The sequence below is a fragment of the Phacochoerus africanus genome, chromosome 5 (genome assembly GCF_016906955.1).
Source record: "Phacochoerus africanus isolate WHEZ1 chromosome 5, ROS_Pafr_v1, whole genome shotgun sequence".
NCBI classification, from domain to species: domain Eukaryota; kingdom Metazoa; phylum Chordata; class Mammalia; order Artiodactyla; family Suidae; genus Phacochoerus; species Phacochoerus africanus.
In genome coordinates, this window is record NC_062548.1 from 119,251,989 (window position 1) to 119,276,086 (window position 24,098).

Sequence of the window (24,098 nt, forward strand, 5' to 3'; positions counted from 1 at the left end):
CGTCTGCAACCTACACCACAGCTCACAGCAACACCGGATCGTTAACCCACTGAGCAAGGGCAGGGACCGAACCCGCAACCTCATGGTTCCTAGTCGGATTCGTTAACCACTGCGCCACAACGGGAACTCCTAAAGTCTTTTCTTTAAGTCATTTTCAGTGGAGGAGAGAATCAGTATTTTGTCTAGCAAGTAATTAAAACATTGAATAATAGTTTATTCTTTAAAATTTAAGTTAATTTTGTAGCTTATATTTGTAATACTAAAAGTAAATTATTTAGAAATTTTACATTTAGCAAGACATTTCTATAACTTGGCAATATATCTACTTCAGAAATACCAACTTTTCAGTTAGTTGGTCTTGGAAACAAGTTTGGGTAGAGCTAGATTGTAGATTGTATGCTGAGAAAAGTTCCTCATGTGGATGATAGAAAGAAAATATAAGAGAAAAATCCATGTTTATTTTACTTTATTTTGTTTTTATTTTATTTTTGGCCATTCCTGTGGCATGTGGAAGTTCCTGAGGCAGGGATCCAACCCATGTCACAGCTGCAGCCCAAGGCACAGCAGTGACAATGCTGGATCCTTAACCTGCTGAGCCACCAGGCAACTCCAGAAATTTTTTTTTTTTTTTTCAGGGCCACTCCCACGGTGTATGGAGATTCCCAGGCTAGAGGTCAAATCGGAGCTGCAGCTCCCAGCCTACAGCACAGCTGCAGCAATGCAGAATCCAAGCCACATCTGTTGTCACAGCTCATGGCAACACTGGATCCTTAACCCACTGAGGTCAGGGATCGAACCCACAACCTCATTGATATTAGTCAGATTTGTTTCTGCTGCGCCACAACAGGAACTCTCAGAAAAATCTGTTTAAATAAAGGAATATTATGCTTCTTTACTCTGAACTATTCTGATACCTGCTTTGCAAATATATTTTAAAAGTAAGTTAGGATTCAATAAGGTCACTGAAAATAAGTTCGTTATATAAATTATACCTTTGTTGTTTATGTCATCTTTTGGTGTTTATGTAATGTTAAAAGAGGAAGTAGATTATATTTTCTTCAGGAAAATTAAATAATTTAGTGTAGGATTTTAGGTAGCTAAAGATCTATTCTAAGGTAGTTATGTAAAAGATAAAGCTTCATTCTCAAAGTATGATCTTAAATTGGTTTATCTTGAGTAAAAGGCAAAGAAATTTCTTTTTTTCATTCTTTCTTTTTGTTCCTTTTAGGGCTGTGCCCGTGGCATATGGAAGTTCCCAGGCTAGGGGTCAAATCAGAGCTGTAGCTGCTGGCCTATACTACAGCCACAGCAACTTGGGATCCGAGCCACATCTTTGACCTACACCACAGCTCACAGCAATGCTGGATCTTTAACCCATAGAGCAAGGCCAGGGATCAAACCTGCAACCTCATGGATCAAACCCAGATACTAGTTGGATTCATTACCGCTGAGCCACAATGAGAACTCCAAGAAATGTCTTTTTTTTTTTTTTTGTGCCATTTAGGGCCTCACCTGTACCATATGGAGGTTCCCAGGCTAGGGGTCCAATCAAAGCTACAGCTGCTGGCCTACACCACAGCCACAGAAATGCCAGATCTGGCTGCGTCTGTGACCTACACCACAGCTCACGGCAACACCAGATCTTTTACCCACTGAACAAAGCCAGAGATCCAACCCACAACTTCGTGGTTACTAGTTGGATTTGTTTCTACTGTGCCACAATGGGAAATCCCCAAAATTTCTTTTTTTTTTTTCTTTGGCCTCATCCAAGGCGTGTAGTAAGTCACTGCAGTGACAATATTGGATTAACCTGCTGTGCCGTAGGGGAACTCCAGGAAATTTCTTGAATCATGTAAACTGAGTAGGCACATCCACATAATATCTGAGAATGAATTTAAATATTATAATAAAGCTTGAGTTCATTTAATGCCATATATTATAGTACATATAGTAAGTCTGTTTTTATTTTATACTTGGATAATATGGAATTATCAGTTTGTTAACTTTCTAATTTGGAATAGATTGGGCTCTTTGAACAAAAAGAATATGATTTTTACTTGCTTTATCTAGTGAGTAAATTTATTTCTGGTCTGTTGAAAAGAATTTAGGAAAGGTAGTTTAAAACTAAGTGTTATGAGGAGTTCCCATCCTGGGCAATGGAAATGAATCTGATTAGGAACCATGAGGTTGAGGGTTCGATCCCTGGCCTTGCTCAGTGGGTTAAGGATCCCACGTTGCCATGAGCTGTGGTGTAGGTTACAGATGAGGCTTGGATCTGGCATAGCTGCAGCTGTGGTATAGGCCGGCAGCTATAGTCCAATTAAACTCCTAGCCTGGGAATCTGCATATGCTGTGGGTGCGGCCCTAAAAAGCAAAAAAAAAAAAGAGTTATGAGAAAAAGAAAGATGAAAATACGTCAAAGATTTAAACTTATTATGACATTAAGATTATGAAACTTTTAATGCTATCTACTTGAATTTTTGTGAATTTCAGATGTTTGCCTATGAACTTAAGAGCAGAAGATTTAGCTAGTGGTATTCTCCGAGAACGTGTTAAAGTGGGTGCAAGCTTGGCTGATGTTGATCCAATGAACATTGATAAATCAGTAAGTTTTGTTTTTCTAGAAGTAGCTTTTTTTTTTTTTTTTTTTGGCTTTTTAGGGCCGCACCTGCAGCATATGGACATTCCCAGGCTAGGAGTCTAATTGGAGCTATAGCCACTGGCCTTTGCCACAGCCACAGCCACGCCAGATCCGAGTTGTGTCTTTGACCTACACCACAGCTCATGGCAACACCAGATCCTTAACCCACTGAGCGAGGCCAGGGATCGAACCTGCATCCTCATGGATACTAGTTGGATTCATTTCTGCTGAGCCACAACAGGAACTACCTTGAGTCTTATCTTTAGATGTCTCTACCAGTCAGTTAGAATAACCTATTTCTTTAAAATTTGAAATTATTGTTATTTTTAATGATTTTTATTTTTTCCATTATAGTCGGCTTACAGTGTTCTGTCAGTTTTCTACTGTACGACAAAGTGACCCAGTCACACATGTATATACATTCTTTTTCTCACGTTATCCTACATCATGCTCCATCACAAGTAAAAGATATAGTTCCCAGTGCTATTAGCAGGATCTCATTGGTATCCATTCTAAATGCAATAGTTTGCATCTATTAACTCCTAAAATTTGAAATTATCTATAAGATAAATTAGCTCCTCTTAGAGTGTTTTTATTTTTTAAATTCCGTATTTTTCTAGTTTGTTTTTTTCTAGTCATATTTCTATCGTATTTCTTTTGAGCACTTTTTTCTGTATAATTTTTACAATGTTGTTTAGATATTTAAACTGATGTGACTAGGAGAAAAAAAAACTCTCTTGTTTCTTCTGATAGGTCAGTGTTTCTGAAACCATTTTTTTTCATTGTTGTCTCCTAAAGAGAAAAATTAAATTTCTCTCCAGCTAGATAAATTAATATTAAAGAATAAGATTTTCTCAGGTAAAGTTGACCTTTGGAGGATCACAAATCATTGTAATAGCTAAGGTTTTTTTCACCTTACTCCTGAACCAAATTTTGCCCCCATGGGGACCATATTGCCCCTGCTGTGAACACGTGTGATAGATGGTATTTTGAAAAGCATTCAAATTATTAGAGTGTAAATACAATATAATATCTCCTGTTGATATCCATTAAAGAATTAGGCCAATAATCCTGGCCCTTACTTACACAGAGATTAAAAAATGATAGCGTTCTTTGGCTGAGTTGAAATGTAAACTTGAATTTACTGCCAACTTTATTTTTCGACTCGTTTTTTATTGTTGGACTTTTTCTTTAAATTTTTTTTTTTACAAATTAAAGTATAGTTGATTTCCAATGTTGTGTTAGTTTCTGCTGTACAGCAAAGCGACCCAGTCATACACATATATACATTCCCTAAAAGCATATATTTTTTTATTTTCTTTTAAGGCTGCACCTGTGACCGAGCCACATCTGCCACCTACACTGCAGCTTGTGGCAACGCCAGATCCTTAAGCCCTGAGTGAGGACAGGGATTGAACCTGCATCCTCATGGATACTAGTCAGGTTCTTAACATGAAGAGCCACAATGGGAACTCCAAAGTATAGTATTTTCAACTTTAACTTTATATGTGAATTCTCTGTTTAAACTTCAGTTCTAGCAGAAGGCATGTATTCTGAGTCATAAGATTATCTTATAAATTAAAAAGAAATCTATAAACAGTTAAAATTATTTTATGTTACACTTTTCCCCTTCTTTTCAAGGTGCGGTTTGATAGCATAGGTGGATTGAGCCATCATATTCACGCACTAAAAGAAATGGTGGTATTCCCACTCTTATATCCAGAAATTTTCGAAAAATTTAAAATTCAGCCTCCAAGGTAAGCAATGTTCTAGATGTTTATTATTATTATTACTGTTAATTTATCAAATTTCAATTAGTAAGTGATTGTAAATATATCTTACATATTTATTTGATGTGTTATAGCAATGAGAATTAGCAACAGTGTATTATTATTTAGGGATCAAAGGTTGTGGTACAAATGTGTCCTTTAAGTTTATATTTTAGCATTTAAGGGTCAGACACAAGATGAGTTTTTTTTTTTTTGGGGGGGGGGGTGGCTGCATCCACTGCGTACAGTGACAGTGCTGGATCTTCAACCTGCTGAGCCACCCCAGAACTCCACGATGACATTCTTTATGCAGGCCTTGAATATACGAGTGGATGAACAATGTTTATATTCTTTAAAACTTTCTTTTATACATATATACATGTATTAGGTTTATATTTTGCCTATATTGTTATTATTATTTTTGCTTTTTAGGGCCTCATCAGCAGCATATGGAGGTTCCCAGGCTAGGGGTCTAATCAGAGCTACAGCTGTCGGCCTATGCCACAGCCACAGCAACGAGGGATCCAAGCTGCATCTTCGAGCTACACCGCAGCTCACAGCAATGCCTGATCCTTAACCCATTGAGTGAGGCCAGGGATCGAATCCTCAACCTCATGGTTCCTAGTTGGATTCGTTTCTGCTGGGAAACTCCTATTTTGCCTATGTTATTATGCACATATAAATATTTAATGTAAAAGAGATTATTCAGTATACCCTTATGTAACTTTTCATTTTTCCCTCTACAATATATTATAGACACTTTGCCATGTCAATAATGTGTGTATGTATTATTATTTTTGACATCATAGTAATGTTTAAATTATAGTTGTACAGTGTATTTATCTGTGCCTTATTAGTAGATAGATTATTTAGGCTTTTAAAAAATCTATAACATTCTTTTAAGCATTTCTATATTGATGTATTCTAAAATGTGAAATTTCTGGGTCACAGGGAAGACACCTTTAAAATTTTGATTTTTTGCCAAATTACTCTCTACTCTCATTGAACTATTTTTTGTCTACCAAAGCTTGGTGCTTTGAGAACATCCTGAGGACTCAGCAAAGTGAAATTTTTTTTCTGTATACTACAGAAAGCTTTATCAGTGTCTAGTAATTATAATAATACAAAATTGTATGGAAAGTGCATGCTTTTATATTGGTTATTAGTGGTCATGGTAACATTAATTTACTTTCATTGATTCTTTATTCCTCTAGGGGCTGCTTATTTTATGGCCCTCCTGGCACAGGTAAAACCTTGGTTGCCAGAGCGTTAGCTAATGAGTGCAGTCAAGGAGACAAAAAGGTGGCTTTTTTTATGAGAAAAGGAGCAGACTGTCTGAGTAAATGGGTTGGTGAATCTGAGCGGCAGCTTCGGCTTCTTTTTGATCAGGTAAGTAAAGTCAGCTAATATGAGACTATCTTCTTTAAAATACTTAATAATATGTTTAGTCTATAAATACAAATTGTTCACGACAAGGTATATTTTCCAATCACTATGTTAAATTTAGGATCAGTATTTGAATTTGTATGCCTTAGAGGTATTCAATAACAGTTTCACTCGTACTAATTTAAGATGATTCACAAAATATTTATTGAGATGGCTCCTAGGCATATAGTACCATGTTAAGTGCTTTTGAGAACTCTGGATATAATGTATATATTTCTGTATTATAATCTAGCCGAGGAAATAGAACAAGTGTGAAAAGTTAAATATCTATGAAAGACAGTTCACAAAGCAGTATGTTACTTATTTTCATGACTTCTAAATAGGGTGTTGGAAGAATTCAGTAATAAATCAGTCCTTTTAAGAGGCAGGGTAAGGTGAGTGAATATAATATATAATGTCTTTACTATTTATCTATAATGGTAACTTTAAAAATAAAACGTATAATCACTTATAAAATCAGTCCTGGGAGTTCCTGTTATGGTTCATTGGTAATGAACCCAACTATATCCATGAGGATGTGGCTTTGATCCCTGGCCCCACTCAGTGGGTTAAGGATCCGGCGTTGCCATGAGCTGTGGTGTAGTTTGCCAGTGTGGCTCCAATCTGGCATTGCTGTGGCTGTGGTATAGGCCAGCAGCTGCAGCTCTGATTTGGCCTCTAGCCTGGGAACTTCCATATGCCTCAAGTGCGGCCCTAAAAGAGAGAGAAAAAAAAAAAATAGTCCTGGAGTTCTCTTGTGGTGCAATGGGTTAAGCATCCAATGTTGTCACTGCAGAAGCTTGAGTCACTGCTGAAGTGTAGGTTTGATACCTGGCCTGGGAACTTCCTGAGGACTCAGCAAAGTGAAATTTTTGCCATGGACACAGCCCATGCCCTGAAAAATTAGTCCTGATGTAAACTCACTTTTAATTGTTTGAGCTACTGAAAAAAGTCATTCATGCTTGGCAATGAAATTTATATTTTGTTATGTCTAAAGAAATTCACATGAAATTTAAAAAATGCTTTCAACGAGCATTTGTTGAATACCCATTTGAGTTGATATGTATCACTTTGCAATTGGTAAAGAACATCAAATATTATTTTTAGTTACTATTAATATTAAACTGCTGTGTTTTATTGAAAAACTTAGGGTTTCCAAAGGAGACCGTTTGGGGGGTGGGAGATGTGCTAGGGGTTTGGGATGGAAATGCTATAGAATTGGATTGTGGTGATCATTGTACAACTATAAATGTAATAAATTCATTGAGTAAAATGAGAAAAACAAAACAAAAAAACCTGCTGTGTTCTAGATAATAGACCTAGAAAGAAGAATAAAGTAAAAACCTGTTTGTGTAGATACCAGTTTGGAGCTGCAGCTGCTGGCCTATATCACAGCCACATCTGAGCCAAATCTGTGATCTGTGCCACCCGCCAGATTCCAAGTGGAGTCAGGGACAGAACCTGCGTCCTCATAGATAAGAGTTTAGATTCAACCCACTGAGGCACACAGGGAACTTCTTGCTCTGGTTTTCTTAATGGTGTCTGCACACTTGTCTTTTACCCATTGGTCAGCAGAAACTGCTTCTCTCTCTCTCTCTCTCTCTTTTTTTTTTGTCTTTTGTCTTTTCTAGGGGTGCACCCTTGGCATATGAGGTTCCCAGACTAGGGGTCTAATCGGAGCTATACCTGCCGGCCTATGCCAGATCAACTCTGAAATGCTTATCACAATGATTGGCATTAAATATACTATACTTCCTTTTTGTAATTATGTGAGGCTGTAGTTGTAAAAAAGAGGTGTGCGTTTCATGTGTGTAAGAGTAATAATTAAATCTTTACTCTTTGGGGTTTCCTGGTGGCCTCATGGTTAAGAATCTGTTGTTGTCATTACTGTGGCTTGGGTCACTGCTATGGCTTGGGTTGGATCCCTGGCCCAGGAGCTTCCTAATGCCTTGGATGTGGCCAAAAAAACCCTTTGCTCTTTCTCTCTTATTACATAATTCTAGTCTTAGAAAGTGTTTTCTGAAACCTAAGTTTTGTGGTTGAATTGTCTTTTATTTAAAATTATTAGGAGGTAGAGTTTCAGTCTTGGCGCAGTGGAGGCTAATCTGGCTAGGAACCATAAGATTGTGGGTTTGATCTCTGGCCTCGCTCAGTGGGTTAAGGACCCGGTGTTGCCATGAGCTGTGGTGTAGGTCGCAGATGTGGCTTGGATCTGGTGTTGCTGTGGCTCTGGTGTAGGCCGGCAGCTATAGCTCTGATTAGACCCCTAGCCTGGGAACCTCCATATGATGCGGGTGCAGCCCTAAAAAGACAAAAAGACCAAAAAAAAAAAAAAAATTTATTAGGCGCTCCTGTTGTGGCTCAGTGGATTAAGAATCAAACAAGTATCCACGAGCATGCGGTTTCGATCTCTGGATTCACCCAGTAGATTAAGGAGCTGGCATTACCACAAACTTGGATCTGGTGTTGCTGTGGCTGTGGTTTAAGCCGGTGGCTGCAGTGTCTTATTTGACCCCCTAGTCTGGGAACTTTCATCTGCTCTGGGTGCAGCCTAAAAATAAAAAAAAAAATTATTAGAAAACCCTGGAAGTTTAATGAATAGCATTATCAGTAAAGGAGAAATGAAAAATTTGTATTTTAGTAAGCTGACCTTCCTATCAACTAAGTATTTGCTCTAAGTAATTTTGAAATAAAAAGAAACTTTTTATTTGAGGAAATTACATTACAAAGAGTTTTTATTTGTAATCTACTGTTTATTTATCTTAAATTCCTGGTTAGATCTAAATTTAGTGAGAAAAATAACACTAAATGTGAAAGAATTAGAATGAAAATGAGATAACATTCTTTATTCGAAAGTTAGTCAAGGCAAATCCTATTGCGGCTTAGAGGGTTAAGCGTGGGAACTTCCATGTGCCACAGGTGTGGCCCTAAAAAGCCAAAAAAAAAAAAAAAGAAAAAAGTCAGGAACAAGAAGTCTGATTACTGTTGGCCATCTAAAATATTTCTGGTAAGAAAGGTAAATTGGTATATCAATGGAAAGCAATTTGCAAATATCTAAGTTAGAAATGAGGAGTTCCCGTCGTGGCGCAGTGGTTGACGAATCTGACAGGGAACTGTGAGGTTTAGGGTTCAATCCCTGGCCTTGCCCAGTGGGTTGGGGATCTGGCGTTGCTGTGAGCTGTGGCATGGGTCACAGACGAGGCTCGGATCCTGCGTTGCTGTGGTTCTGGCATAGGCTGGTGGCTACAGCTCTGATTCGACCCCTAGCCTGGGAACCTCCATATGCCGCAGGAGCGGCTCAAGAAATCAGAAAAAGACCAAAAAAAAAAAAAAATTAGAAATGACTTATGCCTTTTGAACCAGTAGTTCCACTTGTAGAATTTTTTATGTTGATATAGTTATACTCATGTGGAATGTTATGTGTACACAGATATTTATTCAAGCATTGTTTTTAATAGGAAAATTTTGAGAGCATCTTAAATGTCCACGAGTAGGATACTGGTCTAATTATGACACATCCATACTGTGGGGAATTTTGTAGCTGTTAAAAAATGAAGCGGGTCTTGAGAGTTCCTGCTGTGGTTCATTGCTCCTCAGGTGTGGGTTCAATCCCTGGCCCAGAGCAATGGGCTAAAGGATCTGGTGTTGTTGCTGTAGTAGCAGCAGCAGCAGCGGCATAGTTCTCAGTTACGGTTCAGATTATATCCCTGGCCCTGGACTTTTATATGCTGCAGGTGTGGCCATTAAAAAAAAATGGTGGAAGCTGATTAAAATATATTGTTACATAAAATAGGCTGTGTTAAGTGATAAAAGCAATGCATATAATCTGTTTAAATACATTAAATAAAATAGTGTGTAAAATATATTCCTGTTTATGTGTATAAATGTTTATGTGGGAGAATAAACAAACTGAAAATAGTAGTTGCCTATTGGGAGAGGACCTTGTGGTTGGGGACTGGAGTGGTAAGGAGCTTTCCTTTTTATTTTTATTTTATTTTATTTTTTTTGTCTTTTTGTCTTTGGAGGACTGCACCTGCTGCATATGGAGATTCCCAGGCTAGGGGTCCAATCGGAGCTCTAGCCACCAGCCTACACCAGAGCCACAGCAATGCCAGATCCAAGCCATGTCTGCGACCTACACCACAGCTCACAGCAACGCCAGATCCTTAACCCGGTGAGGCCAGGGATCGAACCCGCAACCTCATGGTTCCTAGTTGGATTCGTTTCTGCTGAGCCACGACGGGAACTCCAAGCTTTACTTTTTAGTGTATAGTCTTTTTTTACCTGCTGCATGTTGTACCATTTCCTTATGTTGCCTATTAAGAAAATACAGTAATTAAAAATGAAAATTAATGTAATACTGTTTGTTTTCTTTTTATACTAGGCATATTTGATGAGACCTTCTATAATATTTTTTGATGAAATAGATGGATTAGCTCCTGTTCGCTCTAGCAGACAAGATCAGATACACAGGTAATTTTTTTTCCTAATCTGATTATATCGAATCCTTTTCATTTGTTGACATGATATTTAGACTTAGCCCTTGGTTAAGTGCTATGAGGCTTATAAGATGTGATCTGTGTCCTTGAGGAGGATTTATTTTATTTAGCACAGGGGTCAGCAAACCTTGACATATGGGCCAAATCTTGCCTTCTCCCTGTTTTGGTAATTGAAGTTTTATTGGAACACAGCCATATTCATTCCTTTTAGTGTTATTTATGGCTCCTTTTGCACTCCAGGAGCAGCTGAGTGAGTTGTAAGAGAAAGATCCTATGGCTCGCAAAGGCTAACACATTTATTTTGCGGTCCTTTACAGAAAAAATTTGCCTAACCCTTACTTAACATTTTTGAAATTTTTCCATGTCATGTATAGTAATATTTTGTTCCTTTTAATTTCTGAGTAGTGCTTCTTGAGCATTGTCTGTGTGTATATATAGCTATACCACAATTTATTTGCAATTTCATCTGATAGAGATTTCGTTTGCTTCTATTTTTGGCAATTATGATAACACTACTATGAATATTTGCATGCATGTTTCTATGGGGATATAAGTTTTCATTTTTTTTTGGTAAATACCTAAGAGGGAAATGGCTGGATCCTATGGTAAATATATATACTGTTTTTCAAAGTGGTTTACCATTTTATGTTCTTACCTGTAATGTATGAAGATTTGAGTTCCTCATCATTCTTGCCAGTATTTGATACTTTTACTCTCAACTTTTGACCTTCTAGTGGATGTGTAGTAGTGGATTAATTCGTATTTTCCTGATGACTAATATTGAGCGTCTTTGTATTAGCTTATTGCCAATTTATATATATTCTTTTGTGAAATGTCTAAGACATTTTACCCTTTTTTTTTTTAAAAAAGTAATCATATTGTATGTCTGTGTTGTCAGATTTTTTTTAATATACTCTCAAAACAAGCAAAATCTTGCCAGATCTGTGGGGTTTTTTTGTTTTTGTTTTTTTGTTTTTTAGGGCCATACCTGTGGCATGTGGAAGTTCCCAGGCTAGGGGTCAAATCAGAGTTGCAGCTGCTGGCCTACACCATAGCCACAGCAATGCAGGATCCGAGGTGTACCTGTGCCCTACACCACAGCTATGGCAATGCCATATCCTTAATTCACTCAGCGAGGCCAGGGATTGAACCCGCATCCTCATGGATGCTAGTGGGGTTCCTTACTGCTGAGCCACAATGGGAACTCCTGTATGTAGACTTTTTGATGATGGCCATCCTGGGTGGTGTGAGGTGGTGCCTCATTGTAGTTTTGTGTTGCATTTCTCTAATAATTAGCAATGTGGAGTATCTTTTCATGTGTTTTTTGGCTGTCTCTATGTCTTTTTTTTTTTTCCTTTTCTTTTTAGGGCTGTACCCGTGCCATATAGAAGTTCCCAGGCTAGGGATCGACAAATCTCAGCTGCAGCTGTGTCTTCTTTGGAGAAATGTCTGTTTAAATCTTCTGCCCTTTTTTTTTGATTTTTTTTTTTTTTAATATTGAGCTGTATGAATTGTTTGTATATTTTGGAGACTAATCCCTTGTCAGTTGCTTCATTTGCAAATATTTTCTTCCATTCTGTGGGTTGTCTTTTTGTTTTTGTTTTTTTTTATGGTTTCCTTTGCTGTGCAAAACCTTTTAAGTTTAATTAGGTCCCATTGGAGGTGGATCTGAGACGATATTGCTGTGGTTTATTTCAGAGAGCGTTCTGCATATATTTTTCCTCTAAGAGTTTTATGCTATCTGGTCTTAGACTTAGGCCTTTAATCCACTTTGAGTTTATTTTTGTGTCTGGTGTTAAGAGAGTGTTCTAATTTCATCCTTTTTTTTTCCCATGTAGCTCTCCAGTTTTTCCAGCACCACTTAAGAAATTTTCTTTTCTCCATTGTATATTATTGCCTCTGTCGTAGATTAGTTGACCATAGAGCATGGGTTTATTTCTGGGCTTACTATTCTGTTCCATTGATCTAATGCATGTCCAATATATATTCAGAAGTCTTAAACAAATCCTGTTTAGAACAATACAAGAAAGTTAAATTACAACCTAATATCATTTGTGAACTGGTTATAAAAATCCATTTTATTAGCATTTAAGACCTACAGAAGTAAGTGTAAGCAGCAATTTCTATAATGTTTTTTCATAACCTTTTTTTCTTTCCTTTTTAAAAATTTTTAATTTTCTCTGAAAATTTTGTTACAGCTCTATAGTGTCAACCCTTCTTGCTCTTATGGATGGATTAGACAATAGGGGTGAAATTGTTGTTATTGGTGCTACAAATAGACTTGATTCTATAGATCCTGCTCTCAGGAGACCTGGTCGTTTTGACAGAGAATTTCTTTTCAACCTTCCTGATCAAAAGGTAAGAGTTTCTGTTTTCTATGTATTAAGATTCATTTGTGATTCAATTATGAAATGCGTTTATGTGTGTGTGTGTATATACACACACACACATACGTATATACACATACTTTGAAGCACTTGGTATTATATGGCTTTGATTTTGGATCTCTGGTATTTTATGAAATTTCATTTTAAAAATTTAGTGCTTATGGTGTATCTTAGTTCATACTTTAAAAATGCCTTATAATTATTGATTAATTTAGTCTTTATTAATAATCATCAGAAAATTTATGAATTTTAGGATGTAAAAGTGGTTTTTTGGTTACTGTAGGTGTTTACTCTTTTCTTTAGTTCTCCAAATGGTAGAAATTATCTTGTGTGTCTCTCATTAGCCAAAGTAGCTTTCTTTCCATAAACATAATGTTTTTAGTGTTAATGCCTTTATAAATAAGAGACCAGTTTGTAAATTTTCATGTAAATGACTATGATATCTTACTCAGTTAAAAGCAGCAAATGCTATTCATTGTAGTGTAGCTTTTTTTTTTTTTTTTTGTCTTTTTAGGGCTGCAGCCACGGCATATGGAGGTTCCCAGGGGAACCTCCAATTGGAGCTACAGCCGCTGGCCTATACCACAGCCACAGCAACGCCAGATCTGAGCCGTGTCTTCGATCTATGCCACAGCTCTCGGCAACACCGGATCCTTAACCCACTGAGCAAGGCCAGGGATCGAACCGTCATCCTCATGGATACTAGTTGGGCCTGTTAACCACTGCATCACAATGGGAACTCCAATTGTAGTGTAGCTTTTAAAAGAATATATAGTTAAAACAGGGCAATGTGTAGTCATTGACTATGTAAAGTGTTATTTAATGTATCATGCAATGTTCTTTTTGCTTATTTTTACTTTCAATTTTTTTTTTTTTTGCTTTTTAGGGCCACACTTGCAGCATATGGAGGTTCTCAGTCTAGGGGTCAAATTGGAGCTGCAGCTGCCAGGCTCCACCACAGCCACAGCAATGCAGGATCCAAGCCATGTCTGCAACCTGCACCACAGCTCACAGCAATGCCAGATCCTTAACCCACTGAGTGAGACGAGGGGTAGAACCTGCTTCCCCATGGATCCCAGCCAGATTCCTTTCTGCTAAGCCACAATGGGAACTCCTTGCATTTCTTTTTTAATTTTGTTTTGACCAGTTTAATCATTGACTATTGTTTTCACTGGGAATTTGAGAGGAAGAGACATATGTAGAGAAGATACTGTATTTGACAATGCTTCCTATGTAATTTAACATATCAAGCCTTAAACATTTATTACATATACCTATATAACCTAAAGAGGGCAGAGAGAAGGCACTACATGTGAACATTACATACACACAAACACACACACACACACACAAACTTGGTATTATATGGCTTTGATTTTGGATCTCTGTAAAATGCCTGGTTTGCATAAATAGATGGGAAAGGCTTAGTGATTAGTACAGTATAGAGGAATATAGGGAAATGAAGGTAATGGCTCTGCTGTATACAGGAATCTTAAGTAGAGTAGCCATACCTCAGTTTGACAGTCTGCACAGTCACTCTATTTGTCTCAGTTTTGGATTGACTATGTAATTTACAGACTTTTATTTGGCACCAAGTTTATTTCGCTTTTAGGATAGGAAACATTGTGTATACAAGATCATGTCTTTACCCACGTGAGCTTCTAGGACTGTACCAGTGCATAGAGGCATACTTAGAGGAGATAAACTAAAGTAGGTGTAATCCACTTTAGTATGGGGAAGCATGCTCTCTTGTTGCAACTGTCCAGGCACTTCTTTTAGGCTCTGTTGGTAGGTGGGGAAAGTGCTTAGCTCTGAGACATGGCCAGTGTTCATTTCTGCACATGTAGTCCATATGTCAACCAAGCCCTCACAATTCAGTTATAGTGCACACAAGTCAGAGATTTAACAGTATTGAGGTCTCAAACAGTTCTCTCCAGTTGAATTTTCTGTGATGATGGAAATCTATATTTGCATGGTCCAGTGAGCATTGTCCAGTTTGGTACCTAATAGCCATGTGTGGCTGTTGAACACCTGAAATGTCACTAGTGTGATTCAAGATTTGAATTTTAAATTGGATTTAAATTAAAATTGTAGCTAAATTAGCATTATGTGGCTAGTGGCTTACTGTATTGAGCAGCATGGATCTTGATCATAGTTTTCCATGTTAATTTTAAATTTCTAAGTTTCAAGGAAGTTGTGCTAAACCTACAGTCATTTTTCTTGGCCTGGGTCTGTGGAAAAAGCCTCAAATTTTTTCCTTAGGAAGTACTTAAAGTCATAAGAGTAGATCATACAAGTCTTCTGTCTTAAGGAGTAGTCAGTAGGTAAGGGGAAAACTAGGAGAGTGGGATTCTGGAAGCCATGTGAAGAAACTGTCAGTGAGGGAGCTATAATTAACTATGTCACATGTTGCTAAATTAAATCACATGATGATAGAAGGTTAGCCATTGTATTTAGCATTACATACGTCCTCAGTGAAACCTGGTGGGCACAATTTCACCTGGAGGTGGGTGCAAAAAAGCTTGACTGGAATATGGTTAGTTTAAGAGAATGGGAGGGGAGGATTTGGAGACAGTGAATGAAGGTAAATTTTTCAAAGTGTTTTGCTGTAATAGGAAGTAAATAATTGAAGTGACAGATGGAAAATTGGGGACAAGAGATGTTTTTGTTATTTTTAAGATGGGAGAAATATCCAGTAGGAAAGGAAATTTTTGGTGATGAAATTGAGAATGGAGAATCGGGATAGGATTTGGTACGAGTGAAGAGAATGACTTTAGATAAGAATTTGATAGTTTGTCTGTGATAATAGATAGGAAACAGAATATTGTGGAGTATACATGCTGACAGGTAGTCAGAGGTGATGTGGGGTATCTTTAGAAGTTTTCTTCTGATTGCCTCAGTTTTCTCAGTGAATTAGGAAGCAAGGTCTGAACAAGAGGCTGAGCATGAAGACAGAGAAACTATGGTCCAGTCCACTGGGAGATAGCCTAATGAATGACATAGAGAAGATTTAAGGGCAATAGTAAGGGTCCATTGGGTCATTAATTTAAATTGATATCATCAGTGTCTCATATTAGTCTGTAGTTTGGCCAGTGGAACGTCATGACTCTTGCTGTTGGGCCAAGTAAAAGTAAAAAACGAAGAAGTATAAGTAAGTCTCAGTGCCAGATTTTAATAATTTGTTAACTTTTTTTTTTTAAATCCCCCTTTGTCAGTATATACCATATGTGTTTTATTTATTTAATTTTTTTGAGGGCTACACGTGCAACATATGGAAGTTCCTAGGCTGGGAGTCTAATTGGAGCTGCAGCTGCTGGCCTATGCCACAGCTACAGCAATGTGGGATTGGGGCCGCATCCGTGACCTATGTGGCTGGCACCTTTCGGCAATGCTGGATCCTTAACTCACTGAGTGAGGCCAGGGATCAAACCTACAGCCTCATGGATACAAATTGGGTTCTTAACCTACTGAGCCATATTAGGAACTCCAATATATACTATTTTTTATGTAATGTTGGGCTCTAATTGCTAATATTTTGTTTCTTTTTGGCTGCACTTGGCATGTAGAAATTCCTGGGCCAGGATTCGAACCATGTCACAGCAGTGACAATGCTGGATCCTTAACCCACTGAGCCATAAGGAGTTCCTTGTTAACTCTTTATTAGTGTAAAATAGCACATATCTTCTTCTTACATCTTCTTCTCTTTTGAAAGAAAGAAACAAACAAACAAACAAAAAACTAGAGTTCCCTTCGTGGCACAGTGGAAACAAATCTAACTAGGAACCATGAGGTTGCAGGTTTGATCCCTGGCCTTGCTCAATGGGTTAAGGATCCGGTGTTGCCATGAGCTGTGGTGTAGGTCGCAGATGTGGCTTGGATCTGGTGTTGCTGTGGCTCTGGTGTAGGCCGGCAGCTATAGCTCTGATTAGACCCCTAGCCTGGGAACCTCCATGTGACGCAGGTGCAGCCCTAAAAGACCAAAAAAAAGAAAAAAAAATCAAAGTAAAATTGTTTAAACTTTTTTCCCCAATTAATTCACTTAATATTTATGGAGATTATTAGCGTGTACTAAATGCATAAGCATGAGATAACTTACAGGATGATAATATGTTTCTTTACTTGATTGAAAACTTTTTCACTTAAAACTTTTTTTCAGGTTTTAAAATTATTTGTTGTTTAGCTCATTGTCAGTCATGATTCTTTATGCATAATAGAACCAAAAGATCTATGAAATCTAAATACAAAATTTGTTTACAAGTTATGATTATTATAGCACATTACATTTTTTAATTTATATATTTAGATGATAAAAATGATGTAGAAGGAAATGAAATTTAGTTTTCAGTTCTGGTCCTAGATGACTATGTTGTCACATGTGCTGCTAGTCAGGTTCTTTTACCTCAAAATATTAGATGCCTTAGTTTGTGAAACAGAGATAAGATCTCTGCTACATAGCTTGCAGGGATGTTATGGGAATCAGAGTTGATGTGGATGCCAAGGTGTTTAAGTTTCTTTTAGAATAAACAATGTTTTTCTGGCATACGGTTAGTTCATAAATTTGATCCAGCTAATATATTTGAGGGGTTGATGATATTTTATTTGTACTTTTTTCCTTAGGCAAGATTTTATTTATCTGTGCTTTTCTTCTTAGGCAAGAAAACACATTTTACAGATACATACCAGGGATTGGAATCCAAAACTGTCAGATGCTTTTTTAGGTGAATTGGCTGAAAAATGTGTTGGTGAGTGCTATTAATTGAATTTTTTAATTGTAATTATTTGTTCTGCTCAGCTTCCCTTTCCCCTTATGTTTGGAATGTGAATGAATAAAGTGATGTTTTTGTGCAATAGATGACTTTAAATGTACAAATTCTTTTAAACGTATTATCACTTGAAGTTTGAACACATCTAAATTAGAATTTTAGCTTCTATTAGGTGTTTTGATTAACAAAGCTTGGTAGTAATATGCCTTTCATTGAGTGCTGGATTTCCAATATTACTACACTGTCTCCTTTTAGGAATTGTCCCCTTTCAGAAATTTTACTAAGAAAAGAAAGCTTAAACTTGAGAGATAAAGGTCCACGTATAGGGCAGGACTGTAGTCTTTTACTTTGCAGTTTACATGATGGACTCATCCTCATGCCTGTGGTCCAGAAAGAAGCTGAATAAGAGGAGTCTTCAAAGAAAATGCTTAATGACACCTGCTAGTATTTCCTCAAATGTAAAACTTTTCAAGTTCACATTAAATTATTCTCAGAGTAGAAAATCTCCCACAGAGTGAATGAACACTACTGTCCTAAAAGGATATAGTGAGAATGTTTTATGTACATGCATGATCATACATAGGAGATGAATTCACAGGTTTTAGAATTCAGGATTTTGGCTCTAATTAGGTCTGAAATAAAAATGAATATGTTATTAAGCAACTGAATGTACACACATTTTTCCTTCATTCTTTTTCTGTCTTTTGTCTATTTTCTCTCATTCTCTTAAAAATATAAATTAAAAAAATCTCTCCATAAACTTTTGAAAGCATTATGAGGAAATCCCCCAAATAAGTCCACTAATAGTCAGCCGTCTACTTGGGAAAACTTTAAAGTTACCCAAACCAAAAAGAACAACTTAGTTAAAAAATCATTGTGGTCCACCATCAAATACTTAAAACTTAAATAGAACATTAGTCCATTCAGTTAGCTACATCCGAATTATCCTCTTCATCCACAGGGACCTCCATCTCCGAAGCAGCATCCCTCAGCTTTTGAACCACAAAGACCTCGACATCTTCTGGTGAGGAGAAAACGTAAATCTCTCCAGCACTACTCCAGTTTAAGCTTTGCCTGGTATAAGAGAGCATGCGCCAAACCCATTTCATGTAAATTTGGCTTGACCTTTGCAAAGCCTTGTGCTGCTTTATGGGAGAGGGTGGTATTTGGTACAAAATCCAGTCTTTTCCCTTTTTGAGATTTGACCCCGTTTATTTTCTGCTGCTTTTAGGATATTATTGTACTAGAGTACAGATCAGAATGAGAAATCTTTTGTAGATTCTTCTGTGAATTTGTCACAGAATGATCCTGAACTGAAATAAGCAGAAATCTTCAAATAATTTTGGAAATTCCCTGAGAGTAATTTAAAAATTACTTTCTATGACCCTATCTACTATCTGAAATGTTAAACACTCTAAATTAATTCTTCATCCTAAATATTAGATTCTTAGTTTCTTTTTCATTTCCAAAGACCACTACTTCTCATTTTTCCAAATTATTTATTTTACCTTTTAGTTAGTTTTGAAGTTAAAAAAATTTTATGACATGCTTTCTTATAGGACTGAAAATCTTTCTCTTACCATTTTTAGGGGTGGCACTGATGGTTTAGAATCTGCTTATATACACACCATTTTCTTCCTGGAGAGTGACATAAAAATAACATTATAATTAACTGACTTCTGTTTTTGATTGTGACATTTATTCCATTAAAGAAACCCGTTCATATTAAAAAAAAAATCAAGTGGAAGTCTGCAAACAGGAGTGAAATAGCAATACATTTAAAATTCATTATGAACTTATCATTTGCATATCCTAAAGGTGTTTTAATGTGTATGGATTCAGTTGAGTGAAATTGAAATCTATGCCTAATAAAAGAGTATGCAGTCTTGATGAACAACTGCAGACAGTTGACCTCTTGTCAGAGGTTGAGAATTTGGTAACTTTTACCTTGAAATGAATTCCCAAGTACTTGGAAGTGTTTGCATGCGTAATAGGTATGAATTTTAGTAGTCTGCAAGTAATTTTGGTATCCAGAACATGTGCGCAAGTAGTAGGCGCTTAAGGTTAACAAAGAGCTTCAATCTAATCAATATTTCTCTATTCATTTTCACTAAGAGGGCCAAAAACAATTAAAGGGTGTCTTATCAGTGAGACGTTTTATCTTGTAGGCCTTCACTGTTCAGTATTTTACTTAAAAAGTAACTTTAGGGAGTTCCCGTCGTGGCGCAGTGGTTAACAAATCCGACTAGGAACCATGAGGTTGCAGGTTCGGTCCCTGCCCTTGCTCAGTGGGTTGACGATCCGGCGTTGCCGTGAGCTGTGGTGTAGGTTGCAGACGCGACTCGGATCCCGAGTTGCTGTGGCTCTGGTGTAGGCCGGTGGCTACAGCTCCGATTCGACCCCTAGCCTGGGAACCTCCATATGCCACGGGAGCGGCCCAAGAAATAGCAAAAAGATAAAGAAAAAAAAAAAAAAGTAACTTTATACATTTTTAAAATCTTTTTCTAGTTTACAACCTCTTTGAATAGTTTGTATTTTCAGTCTTTCAGATGGATTTCCATGTTAATAGTAGTATTCAAGACTGCTTTTTTTTTTTGGTGTCTAGTTATGTGTGTTCAGCGGAGTATTGGAATTGTTATGGTAGAATTAGCATGGTTATCGAATTTTTATTGGAGGGTTTCGATACTTTAACGTCAACTTTTAAAAGGCTGTAGTATATTTTCACTATTTCTGGAATTGTCATGTCATCTATTTTTCTAAACCAGGACCCTTTGAAAGTGAAAAAATATGCTATTAATTATGATAAGGCAAGCGGCCTAAACCAAGACACGTGGTCACCCTTAGTATAACCCATTTAGTCATGGTTTTGATGAATCAGTAATTCTACTTTAGAGTCTAGTAAAGAAAGTATATTCTTAATTCATTAGTTCTCAGTTTTTTTCATATCAGAATCACTTGTAATGCTTTTTCAAAATATACATTTATGATATGAAACCACCAGAGATTCTGATTCACTGAATTTGTTCAGAATCTATTTTTGATTAACTTTCATGGTTTATTCAGATGAGTGGTCAAAGCCGACAACCACAGATTTAAACTAGTAGTTCTCAATCACAAGCAAACGTAAAGAAGATAAATCTTACTGTTTATAATCTATTGGTTATAATAATCCATGTGAAAATTTACTTCTTTAAATGGAGTCTATTGATACATTTTAAAGTTAGCTTTAATAAATTAAGAAAAAATGTACAATACATTGCTGTTATGTAATTAGTATATTATGTCAGACATAAATGTTAACAGTCAATATTTACTACATAAAATACTTTTTAATGGCCTTTTTCTGTTCTGCAGTGTTTTTAAACACTTTTTCTTTTTTAACTTAGGCTTTTGCACTTAAAAATCGGATCATATAGTATGTTCACTAATTGTATATACTTTTTAAAGAAAAAGAAATGTGGTTTATATTTTTTGGTGATGGTAGTTTATTCTTTTTCTGAAGTAGATTTTTTTCCCAGAAGTGGATTTTTAATTAACTACAATTTTGAATTTGTGTTTACAGTTATTTTATTGAACTAATATAACAGATATATATGGAACAGGAGAAGATACATTTATTCGGGTTTATTCATTGAAAAATAGAAAATTTAATGAGAGACTAATGGTAAACTTGGTTATTGTGAAGAATTATTTAGGGGATTGATTGCTGTCATGGGACATTGTTAATGCTTAATCTGCTTAGAGTTTTCTAAATTAAATTCTCACAGGTCAATTAAATTTTCCCCTACCTCTGAATAAATGTTTCTTTAAAAATACAGTATTTCATAATTTTCATTGAAATTTTTACTCACAGTGAGTAAGTTGGTTTAATAATACAAGAGTTTAGATTTCTGGGAAAAGAAGCCCAGTACGTATGATTCATTCACTTTTCTTGGTAATAACTAACAGCTTTACCTTTCTGAACTTTAACCTTGTAGTTACTCTTTCTCTTTTCATTCATTCTTCCAATCAAGACGTATTTATTAGAGAGTTTCTGTTGTGGCTCAGTGGATTACAAACCTGACTAGTATCCATGGGCACGTGGGTTCGAACCCTGGCCTTGCTCAGTGGGTTAAGGATCTGGCGTTGCGGTGAGCTGTGGTATAGGTCGCAGACATGCCTCAGATCCCATGTGGCTGTGGGTATGTTTTAGGCCAGCAGCTGCAGTGTTTTGACCCTTAGTCTGGAAACTTCCATATGCCACAGGTGTGGCCCTAAAAATAAAGCAAAAAAAAAAAAAAGAAAAAAGACATCTACTGAATTCCAGGCCAGGCATTGTGCTTGGTATTTGAGATCCATTTAGTGAACAAAATACTCCAGTTCTCACAGAGCTCACATTCTAAATGGGGAAGGCAGACAATAAGCATAGTCGGTAAATGATAAGATGGTAAGTGTGTGGAAGAAGGAGAGCAGGGTGAGGAGCAGTTTTTCTTTCATGCATAGGACCTGATTAATGTGATCGTTTGCCGTGCTAATAATAGTGATATAGCCCATTACAGATGTGTAAGTCAGTTTGACTTACACGCTTTTTTCCCTTAGTGTTCTTTTTCTGCCAGTTAGTCTGGGGATATTTCTTCTCTGCTTGTAGTTTTCCTGTCTAATCACCATTTACATTTTGGTATTTAAGTATTTTACAAGGTCATTGTGAGGTTTAAAAAGATAAATAAACCTGATACCACTCTTTTGAAGAACCTAGGGACTAATGCTCTGTAACTCGTTTGAGTGGTTCCCCCTGCTGGCATAACTGATAAAGGTGCCAAATGCAAGTTTAATTGGTGATACAAAAACAATATGACTAGTTAGAGTTTTTCTTCCTTTTTGTAACAAAGACCTAACAGTTCATATGTTTCTGTATGTGTTTGTTGCCTAGATGAGTGAAATGACTTAAAAACACTAGGGCTTGATCTGTTGTTTAACTACATGAGCAGTTGAGTATGGGTAATGGATAATACCCCATGTCTCCGTAGCCCTTTAAACTAGATTATAAGTCATCTTAAACTAAAAATATATATAAAAACAATTTAATGTGGAAAATAAATGTATTCTCATTCCCTATAATACCTTTGGATCTGTCAGAGATGATCACAACTTGAAAGTACAGTTTGGTGGCAGAATGAGATATTATAACCTGCTTGTAGATTGCACTCAGAGTTGGAATAAAGTAGCTCTGATGTTGAAGTTTCTCTTTATGTATATTGCTTTGCACTGTGCTTAGAAATTGGGAGTATTTAGAAAATTTTATAGGAAATGTAGTGTCATGAGGATTAAACTAATGATTTGGAATATTGATGAAGGATTGATGAAAAATTATTATTTCTTTAAAAGCTTTCCTGAAGAAAGTTGTACATTATAATCTGTGGTTTTGGCACAAAATATATAACTTATTTTTTTTCAAATATCATTAGTTCATGTATTTGTTAATTAAACATTTTTAGTCTTATTGAGTAAACAATTTTTTTAGATAATTTTAAATGGTCATTTTTCATTTTGCTGGTAATATTGCACATAACTATTGATTTAGTATTTTTTTTTTTTTAGTTAAAGATGTGCATATTTGCAAAAATAGTTGGTTTGGAAAAAATGGAATTTACCTTTGTTACCCTTTTCCTTTTGTGCATTAGGCTATTGCGGAGCTGATATCAAGGCCCTGTGCACTGAAGCTGCCCTGATTGCCCTGCGGAGGCGTTACCCCCAGATCTATGCTAGCAGTCATAAACTGCAGCTAGATGTTTCCTCAATAGTGCTCAACGCCCAAGATTTTTACCATGCAATGCAGAATATTGTGCCTGCTTCCCAGCGAGCTGTCATGTCTTCGGGACATGCACTGTCCCCCATCATAAGACCACTGCTGGAAAGAAGCTTCAACAGCATCCTAGCAGTCTTGCAAAAAGTGTTTCCTCATGCTGAAATTAGCCAGAGTGACAAGAAAGAAGGTAGTATAAATTACCTTTTCATATTGTTAAAACGAAACAAGCATAATTAAGTAAATTCTGAGTTTTCTTATAAGGTTATTAATGTGTTACTCTTTTATATTTGCCATGAATATAGAAAAAAAAAAAGGAGTTCCTGTTGTGGCGCAGTGGTTAATGAATCTGACTAGGAACTATGAGGTTAAAGGTTTGGTCCCTGCCCTTGCTCAGTGGGTTAAGGATCTGGCATTGCTGTGGCTCTGGCGTAGGCTGGTGGCTACGGCTCTGATTCGACCCCTAGCCTGGGAACCTCCGTATGCCTCGGGAGCGGCCCAAGAAATAGCAAAAAGACAAAAAAAAAAAAAAAAGAAGAAGAAAAAAACAAAGAAAATGTATCTATTTCATTCATCACTATGTATCCTGGCCTAACATATCGAGAGACCCACTGAGCGAGGCCAGGGATCAAACCCGCAACCTCATGGTTCCTAGTCAGATTCGTTTCCACTCTGCCACGACGGGAACTCCATTCTGATTATCTTAATGTAGGAGTGTTACTATCTTTAGAAAAGTTGACTTGATAATAATAATGGTTTATAGTTAATTATTATAGAGCTCTTACATAAACTGTCATTTATTAATCCTCATAACAATCCTGTGGGGTAGGTA

General features: G+C 36.7%; 1 protein-coding gene across 3 annotated transcripts in view; it reads left to right on the forward strand.

Annotated features, from left to right (window-relative positions):
- ATAD2B (ATPase family AAA domain containing 2B) overlaps positions 1-24,098 on the forward strand; it is a 121,642-nt gene that overhangs the window by 37,904 nt on the left and 59,640 nt on the right. For all 3 annotated transcript variants that reach the window (XM_047782555.1, XM_047782556.1, XM_047782557.1), the window contains exons 10-16: positions 2,494-2,605; positions 4,283-4,398; positions 5,625-5,799; positions 10,220-10,308; positions 12,533-12,692; positions 17,373-17,463; positions 23,145-23,456. In XM_047782555.1, coding sequence (XP_047638511.1) covers positions 2,494-2,605; positions 4,283-4,398; positions 5,625-5,799; positions 10,220-10,308; positions 12,533-12,692; positions 17,373-17,463; positions 23,145-23,456 — 1,055 coding nt within the window. The remainder of the gene's footprint in view (positions 1-2,493; positions 2,606-4,282; positions 4,399-5,624; positions 5,800-10,219; positions 10,309-12,532; positions 12,693-17,372; positions 17,464-23,144; positions 23,457-24,098) is intronic.